This window comes from Rhinichthys klamathensis, unplaced genomic scaffold (genome assembly GCF_029890125.1).
Source record: "Rhinichthys klamathensis goyatoka isolate OS25496 unplaced genomic scaffold, OSU_Roscu_1.1 h1tg000931l_1, whole genome shotgun sequence".
Classification (NCBI taxonomy): Eukaryota; Metazoa; Chordata; class Actinopteri; order Cypriniformes; family Leuciscidae; genus Rhinichthys; species Rhinichthys klamathensis.
Window position 1 is genome coordinate 39,074 of NW_026607261.1, and position 25,923 is coordinate 64,996.

Here is a 25,923-nt window from a genome sequence, read left to right on the forward strand (position 1 = left end):
AATGGTAAAAACATTGACAGGAAATTTGAATTCATCCTACTTTAAAGAGCTCTTGAGCATTTAAAGCTGCAGGCGACAAAACTACAGCGCATACTTAATAAACAGAACGATATTGTCCGCTGGTGTGGACACTGATATAGTTATAGTTATCTTTATAGTTATCGTTCTTGTAGTAGTATCTGTTTAATTCTCTGCCACAGTTAGCGATACCGCGCCTGAGTGCAATCGATCCGTGCCCGAGCCCACCTCTTCAAGCGGACCAATGCACAACCTTACAGGCTATAAAGGCCGACATGGAATCTGTAGACTTATTTATTTTATCTGCTCTCACTGTAGAGAGAAAAAAAAACAATATTAATATATTAAAATGATCAAATGTGTTAAACTGAGTACACTGCTAACTAAAAACATTATCAGATCAACCAAACTATCTAATTGTTAAATATGCAAGTAGTGGTGGATGTTTAGAATTTTGTGAATTAAGACATTCAGTCAGAATTTTCAGTACTACAGAACTTTCTGTAAAGAGTCATAAACTAATAATTTTTCTCAGAAAATCAGCTGGCTGGCCTACTGTTTTAATGGCTTGACGTGTAGTGAAGTGTTCACCAATATTTTGCCTGAGTTTCACAGGGCCCAACCTCCATCTTACATCCTGACCTACTGTAACCCCTGAAACAGTCCCAGCTGTGAGACAAACACTGCTCACTGCGCTCACACAAGAGCTGGAGTTTGTTTTCTTCTCCCTCACTCTTTCTCTCAGAAACTTGATTATTCTTCTCCAATATACACAAATCATTTTACCTCTTAATGTGTCTGGATGCGAAAAGAGGAGGAATTGCTATGTTTAGAATGAAGCAATGTGGGTTTCTTTATTTCCATGTGTGTGACTTATTTTGAGTTCAACCAGAGACGGAAGTAAAGATGTTGGCTGCAGCCCACAATTTTAAACCATGTTCTGAATTAGTGTACATGTGTTTCGGTCATTTTGACTACTCAGGTTCAGTTTTTTTCCCCCCTTAAATGTTTTGTTTATATACATTCAATATATAAACTTAATTTAACGATGTTAAAACTTTAAAATGAATATCCGTTTTCAACACTGTACATTATGATGTGATGCCTAAATTTGTTTGTAGCATTTAAAACAATTGATTTTAGTTTTTTAACATACTATAACATAACTATTTTTAATTTATTTAGACCTAATTGTAATTTTTTGTTAGTATTGGTCATTTATTGGTTATCTGCCATAACATAACACAAATAATATCCAATATATTATTATTATTATATACAATAAATAGTGATTGTATAATTATGAAATATATACAATAAATAAATTGTATCTTCCAAAATATTTGTGCATTCCTATTTGCTATGATGTCAGAGTAATTGGGTACTTGTGCCTAGTTCCCTAGTTGAGGCCCGTTCACACCAAACTATAAAGATATATAACTATATTTGCGTCCAAACCAACGTTCTGTCAACATCCCCTTCTGTTTACTCTGAACAGCATGCGCTGCAGTTATATTGTCTGCCGTTTTAAATGCTCAAGCTCTTTAAAGTTGGGTGGATTCTGTTCAGCTGTCAATATTTTTATTGTTCATCTGCTAGAAAATTCTGACTATATCGTTCCTCTGTGTTATCATTATAGCAGCTGTTTGTGGACTTCCCTATTTGGAATTAGAACGCTTATAAAACTTTATAGTTATTGTCCTTGGTGTGAATGTCTCTTTAGAATTATATTAGATCCACTCTAGATACTCAAAAGCTCAGCATAGACACTGGCACCAATGAGTATAATTAGTGCAAACAAAAGTCTCTGTCCCAAAACCTGGTGTTTCTGCATCCTGAAAGCCTATCATATGTTGGTTCCTGGTACACCTGCCTTTGAACTCTGCTCATTTCCTGTTTGTGTAAAAAAAAAAGAGAGAGAGAGAGAGAGAGAGAGAGAGAGAGAGAGAGAGAGAGAATGTTCAGGACTCTCAGCATGCATGTGCACACTCGGTACATGGTAAAAGTTTATGTGACTATTTAGTCAGCACAACCGGTCATTTCTTTTAATAGGGCATCATTTTTCAACCAACATGAAAGGAGAGTCACAGTAGCTTCTCAGGAGAGGGTTTTCCCTGGAAGGCCATTATGAAGGGGCTCAAGTGTGTGTTACATGAGTGGCCACTGGTCAGTGATCCAGAAGTTGCTTCTATGTGGAGAGTGCAAAGTCTAATAAGACTCTGCTTGTGTGTTGTGGAGGAACTGTAGTGTTACAGCTTGTTTATTTAGCAGCCAGAAGTGTTTGATTGCAGTTTCATTGATGTATGTTTAGCTCTTGAAAATTTGGGTTGTGAGATAACAATATGGACACATGCTGGAGCAGAGTACAAAACAAATCAATGGTACATGTTAAATACAAGCATGGTGAAGCACCAACATCTCTTTTTAACATATATATGTTAAAATCTGAGCTAGTCATCCTTTGCTGAGCTGATTGTAGTATTTATTTTCCCTTCCTCTAAATCTCACTTCCTTGTTCCTTCTTTACAGGTGAAATAGTTGTGAATGAGGCGAACTTTGTAAAGAAATGCATCGGCACAGAAAGCTGTCAGGATGGCCTCTGGGGGAAACTTGTGTGTACCAACTTCAAGGTTTCCTTCATTCCCCATAATTCCTTGCCACTAAAGGTAAGCTCAGATTTATCTTGAAGTAAGTGTTTATCTGCCTTGATTTGGAAGCCTTTTGCCTAAATACATATTTATACAAAGAAGCCTCACAGCGACATTAAGCAGTGATTATAATATGGATTATTATTAAACACTTACAAAACATGGTTTTAGTTTATAATATTGCAGGTTTTATTGAACGGTATCACAACATTTAAAAAAAAAGATTAGCTTTTTCTGTTTGGTGAATTTCTTTTTTGGTGAATTGCTGACTTGAACAATTCTGCTAGCAGAAAATACAAGTGTGTGAATTTTATTTATCTTGTTCAGCTATTTTCAGCAGGAAGTGGAAAATAATTCACCTTCTAGCCCAGAAACATCTCTTGTAGTTGAAGAAAAAAAAGACTCTTTTCAAGGCCTGAATGTAGCCATAGGATTGTGAGCATCATGGTGGGCGTGTAGTCTAGCATTTATTCTCCATAACTTGTTGGTGAGAATTAGAAACTTAACGCAATATGTGAACGCAATATGTATAACTTTAACGCAAATTAAAGAACACAGACGCAGCCGGATCATTTCCATAATGACCAATGCAGTCTACCAAGAGCAGTGCGAATTAGTGTCTGGTTTAAGACATGCTTTTTTTGTCTGTAAATTTTAGAGCAAATACCAGTAAATTGATGAGCGCAAACCGTAGTAAATCACCTTGCATGATTCATTTAAATACTCTCCTCCCATACTTTTTTTTTGTTTACTATTTATATTATTTTTGCACTTGCAGTAGGCCTATACTACTATGTTCAGATGTTATTTTTATACTTAAAAAAATAACTTTAACTGTACTTTAATTTTAAAAACATTTTATTAGCTTCATGCATCCTTTTTTATCAACACTTGAATGTTGGTAAGTTTCATAAAGAAAGGCAACATTTTAAACAAAATTACTTCTTGTCAAAGACTACGCCTTGATCAGATTCAGAACGAGGATCAAAACACAGATGGAGTAGATCGAGTCCAACACCCCCAAAGCTTCACAGTCGTTTTCTCTTCATGTGTTACGGTTCATTTCATTTGGAAACATTAAGCAGTTTTGATTTACACGCTGTTTAATGTTTGATGATCATTGATCACGTTATTTTACATTTGCGTGAACAATCTTCTATCACTTGTTTCAGATTCTTCTTCTCCTGTGTTTTGATACGGAGATTCTGTACTAGAAGATGTGTCATAGCGCCCCTTACCGTATAACAGTGAAACCATGGATAGCTGGACAATTCAGTCAATGGTGGGGAAAGAGTCAAGTAGATTTAAAGTAAATTCTTATGTACATTACCAGTGGACTAGCCTACACAAAAATTCATATACGCAGAATTAGAAACATATCTTTTTTATATCAATATTCTAATCAATATTTTCAAACAATGTAAGTTTCATAAGACTGTATATGAAAAACTATGTTAAAAAAGTCAATTTAATAGGGTACTCGATCAAAAGAGTTAACACAACTACAAGCCAAGTATACTTAGAATACTTAATTATACTTTTAAGTATATCTCAATCAAAAGATTGATTTTAAGTATATTTCTGAGAAGTACATAAAGGAATATTTTTGAGAAGTATATAAAATGTAGACTGAAAGTATGCTTTTGATATTGTTTATTTTCTTTAGACAATATACAATATCACTCAATATTACACAACACCTATTATTAAATACTACTATACATTTGCTGGTGGTAATGCCGTGAATGAGTTTCACAGTACCTTTCGTGACATTCCCTACTCTGCCTTCTCTTAAAAAAATAACATTTTTATCAAGGTAAAATCTACACAGTTCCCAACGAAAGTATTGTTTAGTGTAAAACATGTTGAAGATTAGCGAACAGGCTGTCGATTCATTAAATGATTAGCTATTTCCTCACAAAAGCGGTTTATTCAGCGTAGTGAAGCCTCTCCTTCATTGATATCCATTAAAAAAAACGGCCTCTTGTCTCCTTCCCTGCGTACTGCCAAAGCCGGACCGGTATACTTTTTTGGCTAAAGGTTGCAGGCTTGCCTTCCAGTGGCTTAATGAACCTACTAATGACTTACAGTACATACACTGTAGTTGACTCATTAAACTGGAATAGGACAGAGTATTTAAACAAAAAATACACACTTCAGCTTTAAGAATTGAGAAAACGGGTCCTCATTAGATATACAAACATGTAGGTGAAATTGTTTACAGTTTTATGCATTTATACAATGTAATACAGTTGATTATATTGGTGTCATGAGTATTACTCCCTACTAGAGTGGATAAATGTGGCATATAAGGAGGGAAATGCATACCCTGTCTTTCAGACCATTTCATGGAAAAGAATCCAAAGTTCTTTTCCAGAGCAGTGAAATCTTCTGCACATATTAACCTCTATAGTCACTCCTTGCTGTTACGCTGTTTGCTGTTAATAATCTCTCTAAGACAACCGATGATCAGACTTTACTATGAAAAGAAGGTAAATTGTTACTGTCACGTGTGAGAGACGAGAGACGTAGATTCAGTAGCAGAGTGGTTTATTTGGACGACAGACAGGTAAGGTACAAACTCCAAAGCTCAGAAACAAACGGGAAGGTACACATGAAACACGTAACATGTACAACGATTCAGCACAGGACTGCAGACACAGGGAGATTAAATAGGCCAACAAACGAAAGAGGTAACAAGGCGGGCAGGTGGGGAAAATTAACCAATAATGAGATAACAAGATGGGCGGGGTAAGACAATAGACAGGAGAGCACATGGCAGGGAGGGATGGGAGGGTCTGGATTCCTGACTGTGAGCCAGGGTAATACAGGCTGTGCAGGACACCAGGGTGAAGATGACAGTTCCTCGGGCGGCCACGGCGGTGAGGAGCCCTCGGGCGGCCACGGCGGTGAAGAGCACTCAGGCGGCCACGGCGTTGAAGAGCACTCGGGCGGCCACGGCGGTAAAGAGCACTCGGGCGGCCGCGGCGGAGGAACAGGCACAGGAACCGGCTCAGGCTCAGGAACAGACTCAGGCTCGGGAACAGACTCAGGCTCGGGAACAGACTCAGGCTCGGGAACAGACTCAGGCTCGGGAACAGACTCCGGCTCGGGAACAGACTCAGGCTCGGGAACAGACTCAGGCTCGGGAACAGACTCAGGCTCGGGAACAGACTCAGGCTCGGGAACAGACTCAGGCTCGGGAACAAGTCAAGTCAAGTCACCTTTATTTATATAGCGCTTTTTACAATACAGATTGTATCAAAGCGCTTCACAGTGATAACATGAAAACAAAATAACAAAGTTTGTTTCTAAAAGAAATTGCGTCAACGTCCACCTTAAGTAAGGCAGATCAATAATATTATTGAATATTAAATGTCCCCAACTAAGCAAGCCAAAAGCCAAAGCAACAGTGGCAAGGAACCAAAACTCCATCAGGTGACAGAAGGGAGAAAAAAACCTTGGGAGAAACCAGGCTCAGTCGGGGGGCCAGTTCTCCTCTGGCCAACGAAGGAACAGTGCATGATTCGGGCAGCATTACAAGTCAGATTGGATCGGAACATTTAGAGTATTTTTTGGAAGTCCAAGTATGCACGCCGGTCTTAAGACGAGTTGTTGAGGATCAGTGCCGTCCACCATAGAGAGTCCATATCGCCCGTGTTGAGTCGTCACTTCATAGGCTTTGTGATTGGAGCATCTGAAGTCTCCGTCAGAGGCTGGATACAAACTGGAGCTGACGAACGCCATTTTCTCAGGACTCGCGTCCCGAGATAACAGCAGAAAAGCAAAGGGAAAATAATTAGCGTAGCTGCTGTTCATAATGATGATTTCCATAACACAGGCATAAATGACAAAACATGAAGACAGTGACTCTTGCGTCCCAAAATCACCCCCCTCCGTCCCCCACTCAACTCAGCCCAGCTTACTGACCTCTACGTCCCTCCTGCTGCTGAGACCTAACCACAATCTCACAATCTCTCCGCAACCCAACCATACGCGCCAACCCGTTGACTAAGGCTGTCGAGCCCCACTGGTGCGTGAATATGCAGTTTCAGTGGACAACGGTTTCCGTATGGCATACTACCTACCGCAACACAATATCTGCCCAACCACCCGTCATTCACGCAATATACACAGGAACGTAATGACTGCAAATACTATGCAACCTATACAGATAACCTACAGTCTCTTCAAGTTTTATAGTATTAAATGCATTTGATCTGATTCAGCAGTATTATAAAAGGTAAGCATTATGTAAATGCTTGGCTAAAGAGATGCGTCTTTAATCTAGTTTTAAACTGGGACAGCGAGTCAGAGCCTCGAACAATATCAGGAAGGCTATTCCAGAATTTAGGAGCTAAATGTGAGAACTCCCTCCCTCCTTTAGTGGACTTAGATATCCTAGGAATGACTAGAAGCCTCGAATTTAGTGATCTTAAAGAACGCGATGGATTGTAGAACGATAGAAGGTCCATTAAATACACAGGAGCTAAACCATTTAGGGCTTTATAGGTCAGTAATAGTACTTAGTAATTGATACGGAACTTGATAGGTAACCAGTGTAGAGATGATAAAATTGGTGTTATATGATCATATTTTCTTGACCTAGTCAGAACTCTAGCGGCTGCATTTTGCACTAACTGTAGCTTGTTTATTGAGGATGCAGGACAACCGGCTAATAAAGCATTACAGTAATCTAGTCTCGAGGTCATGAATGCATGAACTAACTTTTCTGCATCGGAAACAGATAGCATGTTACGTAATTTAGCAATGTTTCTAAGATGGAAAAACAGACTCAGGCTCGGGAACAGACTCAGGCTCGGGAACAGACTCAGGCTCGGGAACAGACACCGGCTCAGGCTCGGGAACAGACACCGGCTCAGGCTCGGGAACAGACACCGGCTCAGGCTCGGGAACAGACACCGGCTCAGGCTCGGGAACAGACACCGGCTCAGGCTCGGGAACAGACACCGGCTCAGGGTCGGGAACAGACACCGGCTCAGGCTCGGGAACAGACACCGGCTCAGGCTCGGGAACAGACATCGGCTCAGGCTCGGGAACAGACACCGGCTCAGGCTCGGGAACAGACACCGGCTCAGGCTCGGGAACAGACACCGGCTCAGGCTCGGGAACAGACACCGGCTCAGGCACAGGAAGACAGGAAGTCCAGGCACAGGAAGTCCCAGACACTGGCTCAGGGACAGACACCGGCTCAGGGACAGACTTGACGTGAACAGTCTCTGGATCGGCAGACGTGACGAGAACAGTCTCTGGATCGGCAGACGTGACGTGCTTGGGCGGCGCCGGCAGTGCAAGGCGTCTGGGTGGCGCCGACAGGGCGAGTCGCTTGGATGTCGCCGTCAGGGCGAGATGCTTGGGTGATGCCGTCAGGGCGAGACGCTTGGGTGGCGCCGTCCGGGCAAGGAACCTGGGCGGCGCCGGCAGAGCAAGGCACCTGGGCGGCGCGTCAGGGATGGCAGTCACCTCCGGGATGATCTCTGGGTTAGGAGCCACCGGACAAGTCGTTGAGGAGGCCTTTCTCCTCCTCCGTCTCGGGACCACCGGACTCGGGACCACTGGAACTGGGACCACTGGACTCGGGACCACCAGAACCGTCACGGAGGGAGTCTTCCTTCTCCTCCCCCGTTTCGGGACCACCGGAAGAGAGACCACCGGAACTGGGACCACCGGAACTGGGACCACCGGAACTGGGACCACCGGAACAGGGACCACCGGAACTGTCACGGAGGAAGTCCTCCTTCTCCTCCTCCGTTTCGGGACCAGCGGAAGAGAGACCATCCTACTGGCCAACCGGGTTCCCTCGAACCGCTGAGAGTCAGCAGGGGTCTTAATATGGTTGCCAGTCGCAGTCCTGGTCTCACCTCTTCCCGACTGACCGCCGGCTGCCCTGATATCCTCATTCCTCTGAGCGCACATGGCGAAGTATTTGAATAAGGAGATCCCGTTCTCCCTCTCCGCAGGACAAAGTTCGTTCCGCTGAATCCACATGTTGGCTGATTCGTTCTGTCACGTGTGAGAGACGAGAGACGTAGATTTAGTTGCAGAGTGGTTTATTTGGACGACAGACAGGTAAGGTACAAACTCCAAAGCTCAGAAACCAACGGGAAGGTACACATGTAACATGTACAACGAATCAGCACAGGACTGCAGACACAGGGAGATTAAATAGGCCAACAAACGAAAGAGGTAACAAGGTAGGCAGGTGGGGAAAATTAACCAATAATGAGATAACAAGATGGGTGGGGTTAGACAATAGACAGGAGAGCACATGGCACAAGAAATAACAAGACTTTGTCATGTGCTCACAACAGACCAGACTAACACAAACACATGACAAACCGGGAGTGTCACAGCTCTGTCACTAACCCAAGAGAAAACCCAGACAAATTGACAGAACTGTGACAGTTACATTATTTAAAGGTTGTAGGGCTGTAGTCAAGACCACCTTTGTCGAGTCCAAGACAAGTCCAAGACCAGGACTAGTCGAGTCCAAGTCAAGACCAAGTCCAAAGAGGTTAGAGTCCAAGACAAGACCGAGTCCAAAAAGGTTTGAGTCCGAGTCCGAGTCAAGACCGAGTCCAGGACAGGAAAAAAGTCTTGACCTTAAATGACAATCATTTTGGGCTATTATTTGTTGATCTAAAAGCAAAAACAGTGTCACAACCCCCAGGATTTTTAAGTATAGACATTCCCCTTGATATCATATAATCTTCTAATCTAAAGAAAAAAGAATGATGACATATGGTGATACCTCATAATAGCAGTGTTAGAACTGATACAAACACCAACCCACTACTATTACCACTGCTAGGTAGGCTACTAGTAGCCTACTGAGCATTTGAGCAACTAAATGACAATATAGCTTCACTCCAGTAAAATATATCTGTGGTAATTTCTTCACGTTAAACCGAACTTTTATTTTGACGGGTTTCTGAGTGTATCTGACGATGAAATGCTGAAGATAAACGTGTACTTGAGTATGTGTAGTACACGAACCTGCGGCACTCACTTGCAGAGACTCGCTGAACAATCAGATTTGATAGCAGTCTTTAATATTCACAGTGACTAGTCCATATAGCAATTTCATATTATGATTGGCAGTGAATAGACAGATCTGTTATTTCAGCTATGCGCCGGTATTGCAGTAGCAAATAGAAAAGAAATCACACACGCGCAGGTCGTACTTGTCAATGACGGGCACTACAATCTGCGGTAATCTGCGGAGGTTTCTGTGGAAGTCTGCGGGTGCATACTACAATAATACGTTACTGGGAACATAAAAAAGACACATGGACTCGGTCGGGACCAAAAGCCATATTTGGCAAGACCAGTGGCCGAGACCGAGACAAGTCCAAGTCCGAATACCAGTACCAAGTCCGAGTACTACAGCCCTGAAAGGTTGTATCAGCGATTGTAGGTAACGTCACTTTTGTTTGTGTTGAAGCGAGATCCCAAACAAACCAAGTTAGCTCGCATCATGCACGCGCAAAGTCTCTCCACCTTTCAAAAGCCTTCCCGACAACTATTCGTGTCTTGGAATAAACACGATGGTATTCCCTCGCCCTAATCCTCCTCCTCTTGGGGATTGACTCAGCCATGTTCAATTTCTCTTGTTCGTTGATAGACGCTGGCTTTTTCTTCAGCTCAGACTTCGCATGCAGCCGTGCACGAGCACAAAACCTCACAACACCCACCCCCTGTCGGTGATTGGTTGGAACACTATTTATTATTTATTTTGGTTTTGAGTGGTTGGTGAAACCAATTGTTTTTGTGTGCAGATCTCAGAGCCTAGGCTGCCTTCAGAGACGCGTTTTTTTGATGGCCTGCTTATGGGGCGGGCAGTTAGCGGATCGTTAGGAAAGATTAGATGAATGTGATCATTTATGTTTGGGCCCCTTTTGGGCCTGAAATCGCTGATACAACCTTTAAAGCTAATAAAGGTCACCCATTACATCTGTTCATATGGAAGCCAGCCATAGCTCATTAGGTTCTCTTTGCAGGGATAATGTCAACAAAAAGATTATAAGCAAGTGAATCAGAAATAATCCTTGTCTTTTTTTACTGTTCACAGAGATTCCAGTGCACCCACCGCCTCCTGGGCGAGCATGATATCTCACTGGCTTGTGTGGAGCAGGTAGTAACAGGTAATTCAACAGCACATGAACATACTTCACCATGCTTAACAACACCTGCAGACCACCTGCCACTCTTCAGGCTTTTTCTGCTTCTGTTTTCTACTATCAATTGAATGACTATCAAAGATCAGCTTAGCAGTTATAGTGTGCACACTATAGAGGAGAGTAATACGGCTTGACTAAACTGTTCTATGGCAGGATTTCATAACCTCAAACATATTGGATCCTCCCACACGCATACAGCGTTGTGAACGACATAATCGAATCAGTTTCCTGCACTTGCAGTGAACTTGGCAATATGTGTTCTTAACAATTTTATGATATTATATTTGATGCTAATAGTAAATACTTTTGCAATGTGTGGTTGCTGCTGATTTGATGTTCGCAAAAAGTCATCCGTAATTTTTATTTTTTTTTGCTTCAAATTATAGTTTGTAAAGTTGCGATTCAATTTGTTTTGGTTTGAAGCTTAAATTGTTTAAATTTAAAGAGAATTAAAATGATTGGAAAAAAATACTTCCATCACCCAGTCCAGGGTCTCGAAAAAGTGACTGATCATTGTTGTGCTTGACGTGGTTTTGCACTGAGATCTTTGTTCTTAATTTTCTGCCGTTCTCTCCTTTCTCCTCGTTTTCATTGCCTGCAAATGTGTTTTTATACTGTCGCTGGTTTCCTTCTTTTTAAACTTGGGTTGTTCTCCATCTCTTTTCGGTAACACTTTATTTCGACGGTCCACTTTAGACATTCTACTAACTATAAGTAACTGCAACTACATGTCATCTAACTCTCATTACAGTATTAGTAGAGTATTGTAGTAGAGTAGAGTATTTGATGCTCCCCCAACACACATTCTCCTGACTATAAGGCAAGGCAAGGCAAGTTTATTTATATAGCACATTTCATACACTATGGCAATTCAAAGTGCTTTACAGAAAGGAATTAAAATAATCACAAAATAAAAGCAAGGAAAATTAAAACAGTTATAAAAGAAATTAAAAGAGATATATGATACAGTTATAAAATGAATTAAAAGAGTAAAAAGATGATACATAGATAGACTTCTCATCTGCCAAAACACCGGTGTATCATATTTTTCACAACTCCCAGTTTAATAAGTGACTTTGCAAGTACATATCATCTTACCTTAACCGTAATATAACATTCTTCTACAGTCTACTAATACTATAATGACAGTTAGTTGACATGTCATTACAAAGTAACTTAGTTAGAAGAATGTCTAAAGTGGACCATAGAAAAAAAGTGTAACCTCTCTTTCTACCTCAGTACTAAGTTTAATCTCCCTTTGTGTGTTCTCCCAGCATTTGTATTAACATAACAAAAACGATCATGTGTCCTAGATAAATGACTGTAACCCCCTTCGCTTGGATGTTTCCACGAGCAATGCGTACATTCGTGATAGTGTAGCGTAGCTGCAGAACCTGTTTGGGTGGCTGTTTTTAGCATAGCTGTAGATGAGCTCATCCAGCCAGACTGCAGCCTGAGCCTGGCCGCGATTAATCTTGTTTGTGTTACTTGCACTCCCCCCATTGCTGACTTAGCCCCCCAAGTGTTGAATTGCTGTGCTAAACAGATAGAGCATGAAGCCTAAGGCCCCCCCCCCCTCCTCCTTTTTTTCACTGTCTGTCTGTGTGGATTCAACAAAAAGACCTTTATAAGAGATTCAGGCTTGGAAAAAACACTCTCTTTGAGGCTTCGATCTGTCAGTAAGGCAGAGTGACCCCTGCAGTCTGGGATAGTGCCCTTGGAGGCTGTCTATACTGTATTAATTACAGGACTGAAAGCTAATTTTGAACCACATCCAACAGACCTTATCTGCTCATTCTTTTATTTTTTTTTATTTTTTTTTTTATAATAATACGAGTTTCTTACAAAAGTAGCCTATTATACTACACCTTTATCTACAACACAATGAGCCTTCAGTAGTTTGGTAACATTTTACAATAGCTTCTTTATATTTACATTTATTAACATGAAATTACAATGAACAATACTTTTGAAGCATGTATTAATCTAGGATAAGATGTATTAATTAACATCAGTTGATTTATTATGAACAAACATCAATTAATGAACAGAATTATACATTTTGTGCTGTGGTCTTCGTATAGAATTATACGCACAAAACGTATCGGACTTGGACCCATTTGAATTCTACACAGAATGCTGTATTTTAAAACGACATGGAGGAGATTAGGTGGAGAAACGGTTAGGCAGACACGGCATTAGATACAGCACTGACAGGTTGAAGAGATAACAACATAAAGTACACACTTTTCAAACTACACATCCTCGTACGATTATGGTCGCTGTTTTGCTTTAATTTCAGTTTCATATTAAATCTATTATAGACTGTGGCTGTCAAATGCGGCTTTGCCGAGCTCAGCGGCTCTGGCTAAGCTGTGATATAAACGAAACGTTATTGGCTGTTTAAAAAAGGGAAAGAACTCCTCGATATGTCTCTTCCTGTTTCAGTGGAAATTACGTCAACATCAAATAATGCTGTCCGTTTCAAGCCACTTCAGTGTGTCAAAAGTGATTTTAATCTGATTTTGCGAGTTTTCAAATTTTACAATACATGTATAAACAACATGATTGTGTGATATTGCTTTTTAAAACACCAGTTCTGCTAACATTAAGTTAATATGAGTTTTTCTTCTTTCTATCCATTGCTGGATATACATGATACTTGGGTAGAGGAACTCCTCTTATGATAAAGTGGTCTTAATTATCACTTCTGTATTCTTTGGTAGTTACTTTAGGGAAGGAAAACTGCCTTTATTATTTTTCTTTGTTATTTTTTTGTTCCTTTTTTAGTACCAGGTCATGATTTTTTTTGTGCCTTCAGACTGTTTGCCTGAATATTATGTAATATAGATTACACATAATACAGATTATACTCCCCCTGCTCACTAGCACATGTACTATCCAATAGTGAGATTAGTAAACTTGGCAGTAAGTACACATTCTCTGACACATGTTGCTGTAGTGTTGTAGTGTTTGTGCAAATGACAAGTTCAATTCTGCCTCTTGCCACAATCTTTTTTCCCATCGTCTCCCCATCATTACCTGTCGTCTTTCTCTTCATCACTATCAGTAATGGTTACAAAATCCAAATAAGATTGTTTTGTGTGGTTTTTTTTTTAATAGTGAATGATGTAAAGGGGAAGCAGAAGATTTTAGGATCCAATCAGAAGCTGAAATTTAACCCTACAGAGCTTATCCTTTACTGCAAAGACTTCCGCATCATCCGATTCCGCTTTGATGAAGCTGGACCCGAGAGTGCTAAAAAGGTACCACACACACACACACACACACACACACACACACACACAATAAAATAACTAGCCTCACAGCCTCTTGCACCCAAACACACTCCCACACATGCTCACACTCCTCCGCGTTCCTGACGCTTTCGGATTAGTATGAGAGAGGATTAAGAGCTAATAGGTTTGTCTGCAGCCCCTACTGAAGTCTGGATGTTTTTCCCTGAAGTAAAATTTGTAAACACGTATGAGAAATTCCTGCATGTTATTGGGTCCAGTCCTGGAATGAAGTGGATTTATGATTTGTTTTAATTTCAGTCAGTGTTCTGCCTTTTTGTGTATGCGGTTTTATGCACACATTTAGCCTTAATCTTTTCTTTTTTTTTGTCGGTGTCCCACTTAAGCAAGAATCTTTTCCTAGAACTGTAGGCCTGTGGTGTTTCAGGAAGTCTCTCCTCTCTTCGTCTCCCCTTCCCTACTGAGAGGTTGTAGGATGAGAGGATTATAGTTTTTCTCCTTACCTAGACAGCACTGCTTTCATCCACCTTCTTTGTCTGGTGGACACTGATCCCACTGCAAACCAGTGGCATTTGGCAGATTCTGAAATGCGCATGCAAAGCCCTCATCAAATCAAATCAAATCAAAATGTATTTATAAAGCACCTTAAAAAAACAAAACACTGTATTTATAAAGCACCTTAAAAAACAAAACATTGAGTGTACCAAAGTGCTGGGTCAATTTCAAAGAGATAATATAAAATACAATAAAATACAACTAAAAAAAAGAGAAATGAAATCATGGTTTCCTGATTATGTGCATATAAGATCCCATTTACCTTATATTTTTACATTGCTTCAAAATATATTATAACAGTAAGACAAGTCAGTAGCAAGAATCTTGTGTTAATTTAATTTGATGTTTGGGTATAATTATTAAAGGCATAGTTCATCCAAAAATAACAATTCTGTCATTTACATATTTTTCGTCTGTGGAAGATATTTTAAGAATGTATTTATTCATTTATTTTTTATATACAATAGAAGTTAAAATGGTTTGGTTACAAATATAGGGTGAAATTTAGTGATGCTCCGATTGATCGGCCGATATTGGCTAAAAATAGCTTGATCGGCGAACCCCAAAAGCACCAATCAAAAAAGCAGATCACGTGACGTAAATTACTCGCGCAACTTTTTTCCACCTGCATGCGCAGCGCACGGGCACACAACAGCAGAGCGGAGCTTGCCAGTGCCAACATGAGTTCTCCTCAAAGTGTCAGATAAGTATTCTAATGGTCTAGTGGCAGAACTTTTGCCTAGCGTGTCAGAGGTCCTGGGTTCTAATCCACACTCGTGTAGGGTTTTTTCTTCTCATCAAAACCGATTATGTTTATCAGTTGTTGTATATCAGGCAGGCACACGTTTGTGTATATATTTTGTTTTGTAATTTCACCGGAACGAATAGAGAGTCTCCACAACGGATTGAAGTGCGCGTCCGTGTGAAGACTGTGAGCGAGCCACAAGAGAACACAGTATCCGCGCCACTGATCGCAGCGGCAACGAGCACTTTGATCACTTAAAAAACAACAACAAAAAAAAACATTTCAGTGCTAGATCACCTCTTATTTAACAAATGAACAAAATGAATGCTCTATTTGCATTGGTACATTCGTGCCGCGAGATGTTTCAAAAGTGGTGGGGACATGTCCCACCCGTAATTACGTCTATGCTAACACTTATCATTAGTCTTCCCTTGTATTTCAGTCTTAGGCCAACTACCTTTGTTTTAAATAGGTAATTATGCTTTTCTGATGTCTTATTTGAAGGACGGCTTATAGTAATCTAAAATATTTTATATTTTTTGTCATAGTTAGAAATACTCTGGGAGTATTTGATCTTTTTAGACTTTGTAACCTGACACAAATAGATAAAAGATTCCCATTTCCCCTGCCATTCTGTGATCGGCAGTGATCGGCAATCGGCAGATTATGATTTTGGTGATCGGTAATCGGTGATTGGCCCCAAAATGCTGATCGGAGCATCTCTAGTGAAATTATCCCTTTAAGAATCACCTTCTATTCAAATCATTAATCATGAACTCCTGTAAACATTTAATTTAACCAAACTTTGTGGTTAAAAACTTACTCAAAGATCATTTTAAGTTAATTTCCATTTGCATGGGAATTTCATTGGTAAAGTTCATATGGGCTAATTGTTTACTTTGTAATTAGTCCATTCATTTTCATCAGTTTTCATTGATATGGATTTGTGGACCTTTTGCAGTCATAAGAGTCAGGCATTAATCTTAATAAAGACAGTGTAATCAGCCAATTGCAGTGACTTGGAGGCACTGGCTCCTCTAACATTACTTTTCACATGTGTTTTGCTGTAACCCCTTCACATGCACTCCAGTTTAAAGGACCTCTGTGAGGCCAAAATGAGCTCAAGGGAGGCCAAATAAACTTTGTCCAGTGGTGTTGCTGCTGGACAGTGTTTGAGTGATTTATAAAAAGAGTAATTTATAAACTATTTAACCTCATACACTACTGTTTATATACCATGGACCAGATTTTCGCCTCATCTAGGGAACCAATCACAGAACGGGGAGGGAGCAGCAAGACGATGACGACGTCTATGCGACACACTGAAGCAGTTTGTTTATCCAACATGGCAGCAGACGCGAAGTTACCTTTAGACTGGTCTGGGGACCACATGTTCATTTTCTCGTATTTGAGGCGTGGTTCACGAATGCCCAGAGCCATTTATTGGGTGCTAAGTATGTCAATCAAATGCGCCTGTACGTAGCTCATAGCCAAATCGTTTCAATTATACCAGATGACGTATGTAGAGCGACAGAAATTAGATGAGGAAGAAGACGATGGGTCCGAGATTAATGTGTACACAATGTATCCAAAGAACGTATATTGACAAATGACCATTTTTGTCCGACAAAGCAGTCAGGAGAGTTATTAGATTAATGTCGGTGGATTTGAACTTGAAAAACGGAGTGTACTGATGTCTTTCCGCGGTTAAAACAACATTCCTTCTTATGTTCTTTCATGTTTATTTGATGCTATAAATTAACTAGAAGGAAGAGATGATTGGTTCACAAGCAGCTTTAAGAGGCTACAGCGATCTGACACTTGTTGTTTAAATTTAAAAAAGTTGAGACTTTGTTTCATATATATTGGTGGTGGTTGAGGAGATTCCCCCCTTCTATGTAAAGCGCTTTGAGTGCCTAGAAAAGCGCTATATAAATGTAATGAATTATTATTATTATTATTATATCAAAAGTAACCTGCTCTGTCCTGTCTGTTGGCACGTTGTCAGTGTCCTCTTTGCTCCGCGATGTATATTTCACTGTGTGAGAACATGGTGTGTGGCGTAAGAGCGGCGTGGCTTGTCGGACATAGCAGCAGTAACTAAAGGGGGCGGGTCTTTGCGAATGGTCAAATGTCTTTTTTTTCTTCTTTTTTTTACTTTTCTCTACTGATAGACTTAAAAGGACAAAAAATGCACTGTAGTAAAGTGTTTGAAAGTTCCCACCAAAACCATCAGAGGCTCTCTGCCTCATAAAATAAAGCATGTTCTGTTGAGGAATGTCTCTCCCTACCGTTATATAAATCTGTGCCATAAAGCAGATAAAAAGAGCTCTTTATACAAGCTGATCAGATCATGCGATGAAGTCCGAGTTCTGTGACTCACACCGGCCTACAAACCCATCCTGTTGCTTCACAACAGCTGCTGTTGCCAGGCAATGTGGAACTTTGTGTAAAACGAACATTCCACATTGTGCTCCTGACTCAAAGGCTGTCAGAAGAGGAGAACGGCCTCCTGTTCGTCATTCCTGCAGCATAATGAGCCCTGATTGGCCATTCCTGTAGCATGACTCAAGAGCGAAATGAATGGTTTCCACAGCATCTTTGGAATGATTGTTAGTCATCATTTATTAGTCACTAGAATCTCAAAGGCTGCATTAAGAGCTGTTTATATTTTTGAAAGCTGAAAAGGGAGTTTTTCTTTCAGTAATGGGAAAAAGACTGAGGGAAGCCAAGCTTTTCACCTGCAGTTATCCACCAAATACAGGGCCCACAATCTAAGGGGAATAACTGGAGGTACAGAAAGAGTGAAGTAAGGGGGGATAAGGAAAAAAGAGATGCCAGAGTTCAGCTCTAAACAGTCTGCCAGCTCCTGAGAATGTGTGAAGGAAGGGGGAGAAAGGGTCAAGAAAAGCACCACGAAAACAAGAGGAACAAAAAGCCCATTGAGCGCGGTTCTCACTTTCTGAGCGCCTAGCAAACACACACATTTATCCTGAAGTTCCGTTCCAGAGCTTCTCTGATGCTTTTGTTGCTCAGTGCCACTGAACGCTAAACTATGGAGCTTACGTGAAGGGCAAGTAGAGTGCGTTTCCTTGACAGCCGTTGCAATGCGCACTGCTTATTCATATTCTGCTGCTAATATTATGGAGGAGCCAAAGTGAGTCAAATGCAGAGAGCTCTGGGGGTCAGTTAGACATCTCAGCTCAGATTGTTTAAAAAGGAACTAAATGTCAAATATTGTATTTGGATTATGGAGGAGGGACTCTTTTATGTGTGCTTTTGGGTTTTAATGAGACGTTTTTGTAGCCGGGCCCCGCCCTCCTACGTACTTCTGCTCAATTTTCATTTTCTTTCAGTACTACGTCTGGGTTTGCTGTATATTCTTGGGTTTTTTACCGGTCCAATCAGCGAACAGAGGGAGTGGGCGAGAACGATGACGTTGAGGTGCGCTAGTTTGAGCTGTAGACATACGCCACGACCAAACGTTAGCGATTGGTTATGGCAGTTCCAGAGTGACTCTGGACTTCAACAGAGTACCCGCCTTCAAGGAAGTTTGTCAGTGGAGAGTGGCCAGACTCTCTGTACAAATGAAATGTGTACGAGAGTCTGGTAGGACCAGGCTACCATTTTTGTATATGCTAGGCTAAATATTGAGTGGAATTAAAAATACTTTATTTTTCTTTATGAGCAATGGAAACAAGTCAACTGGTAATTTCATAATATCCTGTCCGAAATGGTAACACTTCCTTTTACAGTACAGTACTTACGTGCAGCGCTTGACATTAACTTTTTTGCTCACTAGCCAATGTGGCTAGTGGTTTTCCAAAATGACTAGCCACGCAGCATTTTTACTAGCCACAGTTTTGTTGTTGTACGTTTTATATGATTAAAATTGACAATGGGGCTGAAAACGTGCTAAAATGAACTAATATTATCATTAGCTCTGATAAGGTTGTTAAGCTCCTTTTTTGATAACATGTTGTCTAAGATACACACATAAAATAGCTTCTTATTGTATATAATAAAAGTGCTGCATTGTTTGTTTGTTTTTTGTTTTACAGCAGTAAATACTGCAATACAGAGTAGAACAATTATCTGCATTAGAAACAACGAGCAAAGAATAAATAATAATTTTAAAGAAAAAATCCACAATTAAGGCACCAGGATTACAACTTTATATAGGCTATATAGGACTATATAGGACTTTGGATTGTTTGTTTTGCATCAGCTTTTCCTCAGAGCTCTGACTTAATAATTATCATCATGAAGCTCTGAGTAACTGGAGATATGTCCACCTGAAACAAGTATAGGCCTACAGGTCTTTATTTTCCAGATTATTCCCACAAGCGCATCTCCTGCTTTCTTTCATGGCATGATTAATTTTATTAAAACATAGAATTAACTCTGGAAAGATAGTTGTGATATGACGTGACATAAGGGCAGCCCTGCTAGTAGTTAGGCCTACACCGTGGCCCTTAATCATGAAGATGATTTTTGCTTTAATACCGGCCATGCACACTCACGAACTGACTGAACGCTGTGTTGATGTGTGTGTGTATGCGACCAGTCGCGTGTGATGATCGTTCGTTTGGCGCGCGCACCCTCGCGCAGCGGCACTGCAGGAGAGCGTGAGACACGCCGGTGGTCTGGATTCTCCTGCTATTAAAAAAAGATTGCTATATCATCACATTAAGTTGATAATTAAGGGCAGACTAAAACAGCCCAGTTCGTCGCACAGTCCGCGAGTTTAATCTCCGCGTGTCTTCTTGTTTGCAGTGTTGTCGTTCAAGAGGATTCACGAATGGACCAATGAGCAAACACTAAACTATGTGCAGGTGGTACTCATGGGAGTGGTAGTGGCATAGTGTCAAATTGCAATTCGTTTGTTATGTCAGATGTCCTTTGACAAGACTACAAATCTTCAACACGCCAAAGTGGCTAGTGAGAGTGACTGTGTTACCCGCCACGGGTGAAATGCACCCGCATTTGGCGGGTTGGCGGGTGTTAATGTCAAGCCCTGCTTACGTGTACTTACAGTGTACTTACCTAGAAAGTACTGGCTAATATAAGGTAGGTTTAGGGGTAGGTTCAGGGTTAGTACCTAGTTATTACCCAGTAATTGTAATTACTATAATAAGTACATAGTATGTACATGGGTAACAGGACTGTAAAAGGAAGCATTACTTCTGTCCCTAGAGCAGGTTTATCTTCTTCAGAGTTTCCTATACCTATCTCCTTAGGAAAACACTTCTGACAAACAAGCAACTGAAAACGTTGATGTCATTTTACCAGTACAAGCATTCAATTCTTTCTTTGAGAAGCAAGAGATTCATTCACACAGAATGCGATTTTGCATTGTAATTATGTGTAATGAAAAAAAAAAAACACAAGGTCTAGAGATGTGTATTTTAAAGGTTGTACTTCTTTTAACTTGAGCGCTGCTTTTTTTTTTATAGAACACAGTGACCGTCATACGGAGCCCCTAAAACAGGGGTTCTCAAAGTTTTGATAGGTGAGGGCCAATTTAGGAACCCAACATTGAACTGAGGGCCGCCAAAGTGGCGGGGGAGAAAACGAAGAAAAAAAAACTGAAAAGAAAATCCCATTTGAAATTATTTTAATGACCAGGTTGCATCTCTACAGTTTACATTAGTTGCAATAAACACATTTTAATTCATAACTGAGGCTAAACCTGGCAAAACTTGTGAAAATTTTGGGGGGGAGAGAAAGAAACTTTTAAAATAGAAGCTTACCAAACAAGTCATCATCATCATTCATTTCTATCATTGCTTGTCAGTCGCGTTTCCATTATTGCAGATTTGCATATTATTATCTATCTTTTTTAACCCGTAACTGAAAAACGAAAAATGAACGGTTGTTGTCTTTTTAAAACGCAAAGTTGAACAAAATTTTAATTTGAACTGGCTTCACCAACTGCTGCGCAAAAAAAGTAAATATCGACAGACTTTTTCAGATTTTTGTTTAAATGACTTTTTGCCCCTTTATTAAACATTTTAAATATTCACAAATTAATATGGAAAACATGTCGATTTTACTGGTTTTCTAAGGCCAAATTAGAACCTGGAATTTATATTTTTCCCGCAGTGATGAATGAGAAGAGCCATATAGCCTGTACGTGTCTGATCTAGCCTGATTTATAGGTGAGTTATAGGCTAATGATAATAAATGCGTCTGAAAAAACAGCGAGGCATTTTAATTGTTTATTAATAAACTATTGTTTTCTAAGTGTCGGCTAAAAACATATCTCCATCTCCGCTGTTAAGCAGATGCGCTTTTAGAGAGAAATCCACCTTTCATACGGATTACATAATCAGGTAGGCTATTTGCTTTCGATTCGAGTTTGTTTGTTTAAAAGTGCACATTTTAAGCTTTAGCCTACATAGGCTATATTTTGTTTCAGTTCTCGCGCTCCAGTTCACGGAGATCATGAAAGCGCGTAGTAGCCTAGGCTACTGATTGTTTTATTTTATTTTACAAAAGCACGTTTTCTTGTTATGAGTTTACACAAATAAAAGTAGTTGCGAATAATGCATTATTATTTTCTGTATGACCAGAAATGATAGACTAGTTTAAGTTGTTTCCACTGTTGATAGGAAAATGCAAGTGTTCGCGCCCGCGAACATTTTGAAAGGTAATGGAAACGCGGCTATTAATAAGCTTGACATTGTTAAGATTATTATTAAGTCACATTGAATATTGATTACTTGGTCAACATACCCTTTTAAATTGCAATGGGATTTGTGGTGCTGGTTTCGGTTGGCCACGATTCCTATTCCTGTGTAGAATACCACTGTTCCTGGTGGCCTTGGGAGTGAGGTCAAGTGCGATCGGTCGGTCGGACCATGTAATTACCGCTTATGCCTATGGATGCCGCTAAACACCACTAAACGGAGATATTCATTTTTTTCAAAGCAATAGTTTTAACAGTTTTACAGATGTTATCGCGGGCCGCCAGAAATGTTTCGGCGGGCCGCCATTGGCCCGCGGGCCGCACTTTGAGAACCTATGCCCTAAAAGGACATGGTGAAGAAAACAATATGAGATGGGATGAAAAATTATTTGGCAGTGTCACGTTTTGGTTTTGTTTCATGTTCTTGTTTCATGTCTGTCATGTGATCCCCTGTTTTAGTCATGTGATCCTGCCATGTGTTCCCTTGCCATATGTGTCATGTTCTGATTGGTTGATTGTCTTGATTATGTTCACAGGTGTCCCTTGTCTTGTCATTTAGCCTTGTGTATTTAAGCCCTCATGTTAGTCTTGTTCCTTGTCAAGTATTATTTCCCTGTAACTACTGTGGTAAGCGTCATGTTTATGTTTTGAGTTGAGTTCATGACATGACATGACATGGCATGAACTCAAGGCTAAATGACAAGACAAGGTGGGCACATGCCATGTCATGTCATGTCATCACAGTATGTAAATAAACTGCACTTGGGTTGGACATCTGTTACAGGCAGTGCTTTTGCGTTCACTCACAAATGTTTTGCGTTCCCCCGACACAAAAGTTTTGCAAGCGAACGCAAAAGGTTTTGTGAGGGAATGCAAAGTTTCTCAGGGGAACTCAAACATTTTGCAAGAGTATGCAAAAGCATTGACTTGTTATTTTTCCTCCCATCTCATATTTTTCAACCACCATGTCCCCTTAGGGCCTCTGTTGTGTCATGCGTAAGATGCTGCAAAAGACACAAGCGCAGAGGTCAAACACATCCCTCTACCACATGTTTACCTAGAAAAACAATGGAAAGTAGTATAGTGGAATGCAAAAACACATTATGTGAAAGACCCTTTATTTGAGTTTTATGAGTTTCAACTCTTTTACCCAAAAATGAAAATTCTGTTATGTTACTCACCTTAATGTTGTTCCAAAGCCATAAGTTCATCTTTGAAACGCAAATGAAGATGCTTTTAGTCTTAGATCCAAAGTCTTATGGTTTTGAATGACATGAGGGTGACTAAATAATGACAGAATTTTCATTTTTGGGTGAACTATGAATTATGTGGGACATACAGAGAGTGCATTTATTAAAGACTAATCTGTAAAATACAGCATGAGAAATATATGTTTGTTAACTGTGTTGTAAAGGTAAAAGTTCAGCCTAGCTTGTGCTCTGCGCTCAGTGTTGTTGAATATTTCCATGCCTGAATCCAACATCTGTGCCAAGAAAAGCTCATCTCAATTGATCTGACCAACAGGTGTTGCAGGAAAACAGATAAAAGGGAGAAAAATTCCCAAACTGCACTATATAGTCCTGGGTGTGGGAATATAAACCAGTTCGGGACCTAACTCTGGTTTGTGCCTAGAATTTAAATCAAGCAGTTCAGGTGGTATTTTTCCAGTGCCCTGTGGCAGGAATGTCAGTTATGATGGCTTATTTGAACACATGCTAATTTTCTCTCCCAAAAGCCCTTTCGAATCCCTTCCAAAGATTTGAGAAGTACATTTCTCATTTGTAATGGAGCATTTGGTATTTGCAAGGGTAAACTTGACTTCAAACAGTTTGTTAGTAAATGACAAAATATTTGTATTGTGCATTATATTTCAGTATCATGTTTTTGTTCTGTTACAGTGAAACTAACGATGAAGGTCATTTTGTGTGCTCCCACAGGTTTGTCTGGCCATCGCTCATTACTCCCACCCTGCTGACCCTCAGCTACTCTTTGGCTTTGAATACGTCGGAAAGCGATACCATGGATCAACGGGTATGAAAACACATGTGCGACTGTGACCGCAAATAATTGCCAAACTGAGTTGAGCTGTCCATACATTCAGCCTCCCTGCGAGTCAAAACATGAGGACACTTTCCAGGGAATGCAAAGTGCTCATGTGAATAGCAGGGCCTATTTTAAGATTATTATGGCTGCTATTATTGGGCTGCATTGTAACACAGTTTTAAGAAATGACAGAATGTAGCATGTAGGAGAATGTAACACCACCAGTAATCAAACTTCCTGCTTTTCAGTGTAAATTCATGTTACAATATGTCGATCTGAAGAGGGCTGTTTTTTATATACAGTATGTACACTACTGTGGTTTTGTAATGTGTTTGAAAAGTCTCATGTTCACCAAGGCAGCATTTATTTGACACTGTTTTTGATCAGAATCCTTCAGAAATCATTCCAAGAAACATTTCTTATTATTATCAATGATGAAAACAGGTGTGCTGCTTAATATTTAGTTAACTGATTTCAAGATTCTTTGATGAATAGAAATTTTTGATCAATTTAATCCATTCTTTCTGAATAAAAGTATTATTTTCTTATTACAAATCGTACTGACCCCAAACTTTTGAATGGTAGTGTATGTCTCCATTATCACTGTTATTTTGCCAATTCAAGGCCATAGAAGTTTTTTTATTTAAAGCACCAGTCCATAAGTACATAACCAGCCAGTGTTCAAAACGATCTGCTTGCCTTAGCTCGATTCAAAACGGTAAGCTTGTAATAATGTTTTTAATTTCAGTGGTACTGGTGGATTTCGGCGGGAAATTCGAGCATGTCTTTGCGTCGTTACGTCACATCTGTACACATTAAGGAGGAGTCTCGGCTAGTAGGCTATATTGCGAGTGAGGATGTTGGAGTGGAGATTTATAGCCTTTTCTCACAGCATATATAATTTGATATAATTCAACTTATTAATTTGATGGCGGATCCAGAAAGGTTCAAACGACATTCACCAGTGACAATTGGAGATTCACCTCTTTTTTTAAAATACAAAAGACTTCGGACTTCGGAGTGGCTACAGAAAAAAAGAGACTCGAACCGGCCCATGCGAAAACAAGGATAAATATCTAAAGGGCTTTAAATGTAGTCACGCAATGCTTATGTTGTTAACATTAACAATTTGAGAACAAAGTATAATTTGCACAGTTTGATGTGATATGATAAACGATCGTTAGATTTAATCTGCGCGATTTACTGCAATGCTTTTTTTCCCCTAGTTGGTCTGAACAAAAGTGGATTTTACTTACTTGTTCAGATGGGATTTTCCGGTGAAAATTCGTATGTTGGTCATATTTCCAAAAAGTGTAATCTGTGATTCTGCACGCCAGTATCCATACCGGCGCGGTGACTGACAGCCGCACACTCTCCTCAAAACATTGGATTCATCCGCGCTGTGCCGTGCCGAGGCACAACACACATACAGTTGATAATTCCGTGAATAACTGCAATTGCAGATTTCGAACAGAGATGGCGACAAAGGGGAAAAAGTACGGACTGCAGCTTTAATGAGATTTATTATTAAAATGAAATTATGTAATTATTACATTTTATTATTATAATTTATATATTTTTATTATAATTTATTATAACATAAATGTGTTTAAGAAAATGACAATTATTTAACGCACTAAGCATATCCTTAAATAAAACACACCTCAGTAAACATGTCCCATAACCACCTGCAACTCTCACCTTTTCACCCCTCATGAGTATGCATCCCTGGACTGCCTTATGAGCATGTAAATGTCTGTTTGTT

General features: G+C 40.0%; 1 protein-coding gene across 1 annotated transcript in view; it reads left to right on the top strand.

Annotated features, from left to right (window-relative positions):
• Nucleotides 1-25,923, top strand: part of mtmr10 (myotubularin related protein 10) — a 44,977-nt gene that overhangs the window by 12,589 nt on the left and 6,465 nt on the right. The window contains exons 3-6 of the mRNA XM_056244140.1: nt 2,548-2,684; nt 10,759-10,831; nt 13,991-14,133; nt 24,053-24,146. Coding sequence (XP_056100115.1) covers nt 2,548-2,684; nt 10,759-10,831; nt 13,991-14,133; nt 24,053-24,146 — 447 coding nt within the window. The remainder of the gene's footprint in view (nt 1-2,547; nt 2,685-10,758; nt 10,832-13,990; nt 14,134-24,052; nt 24,147-25,923) is intronic.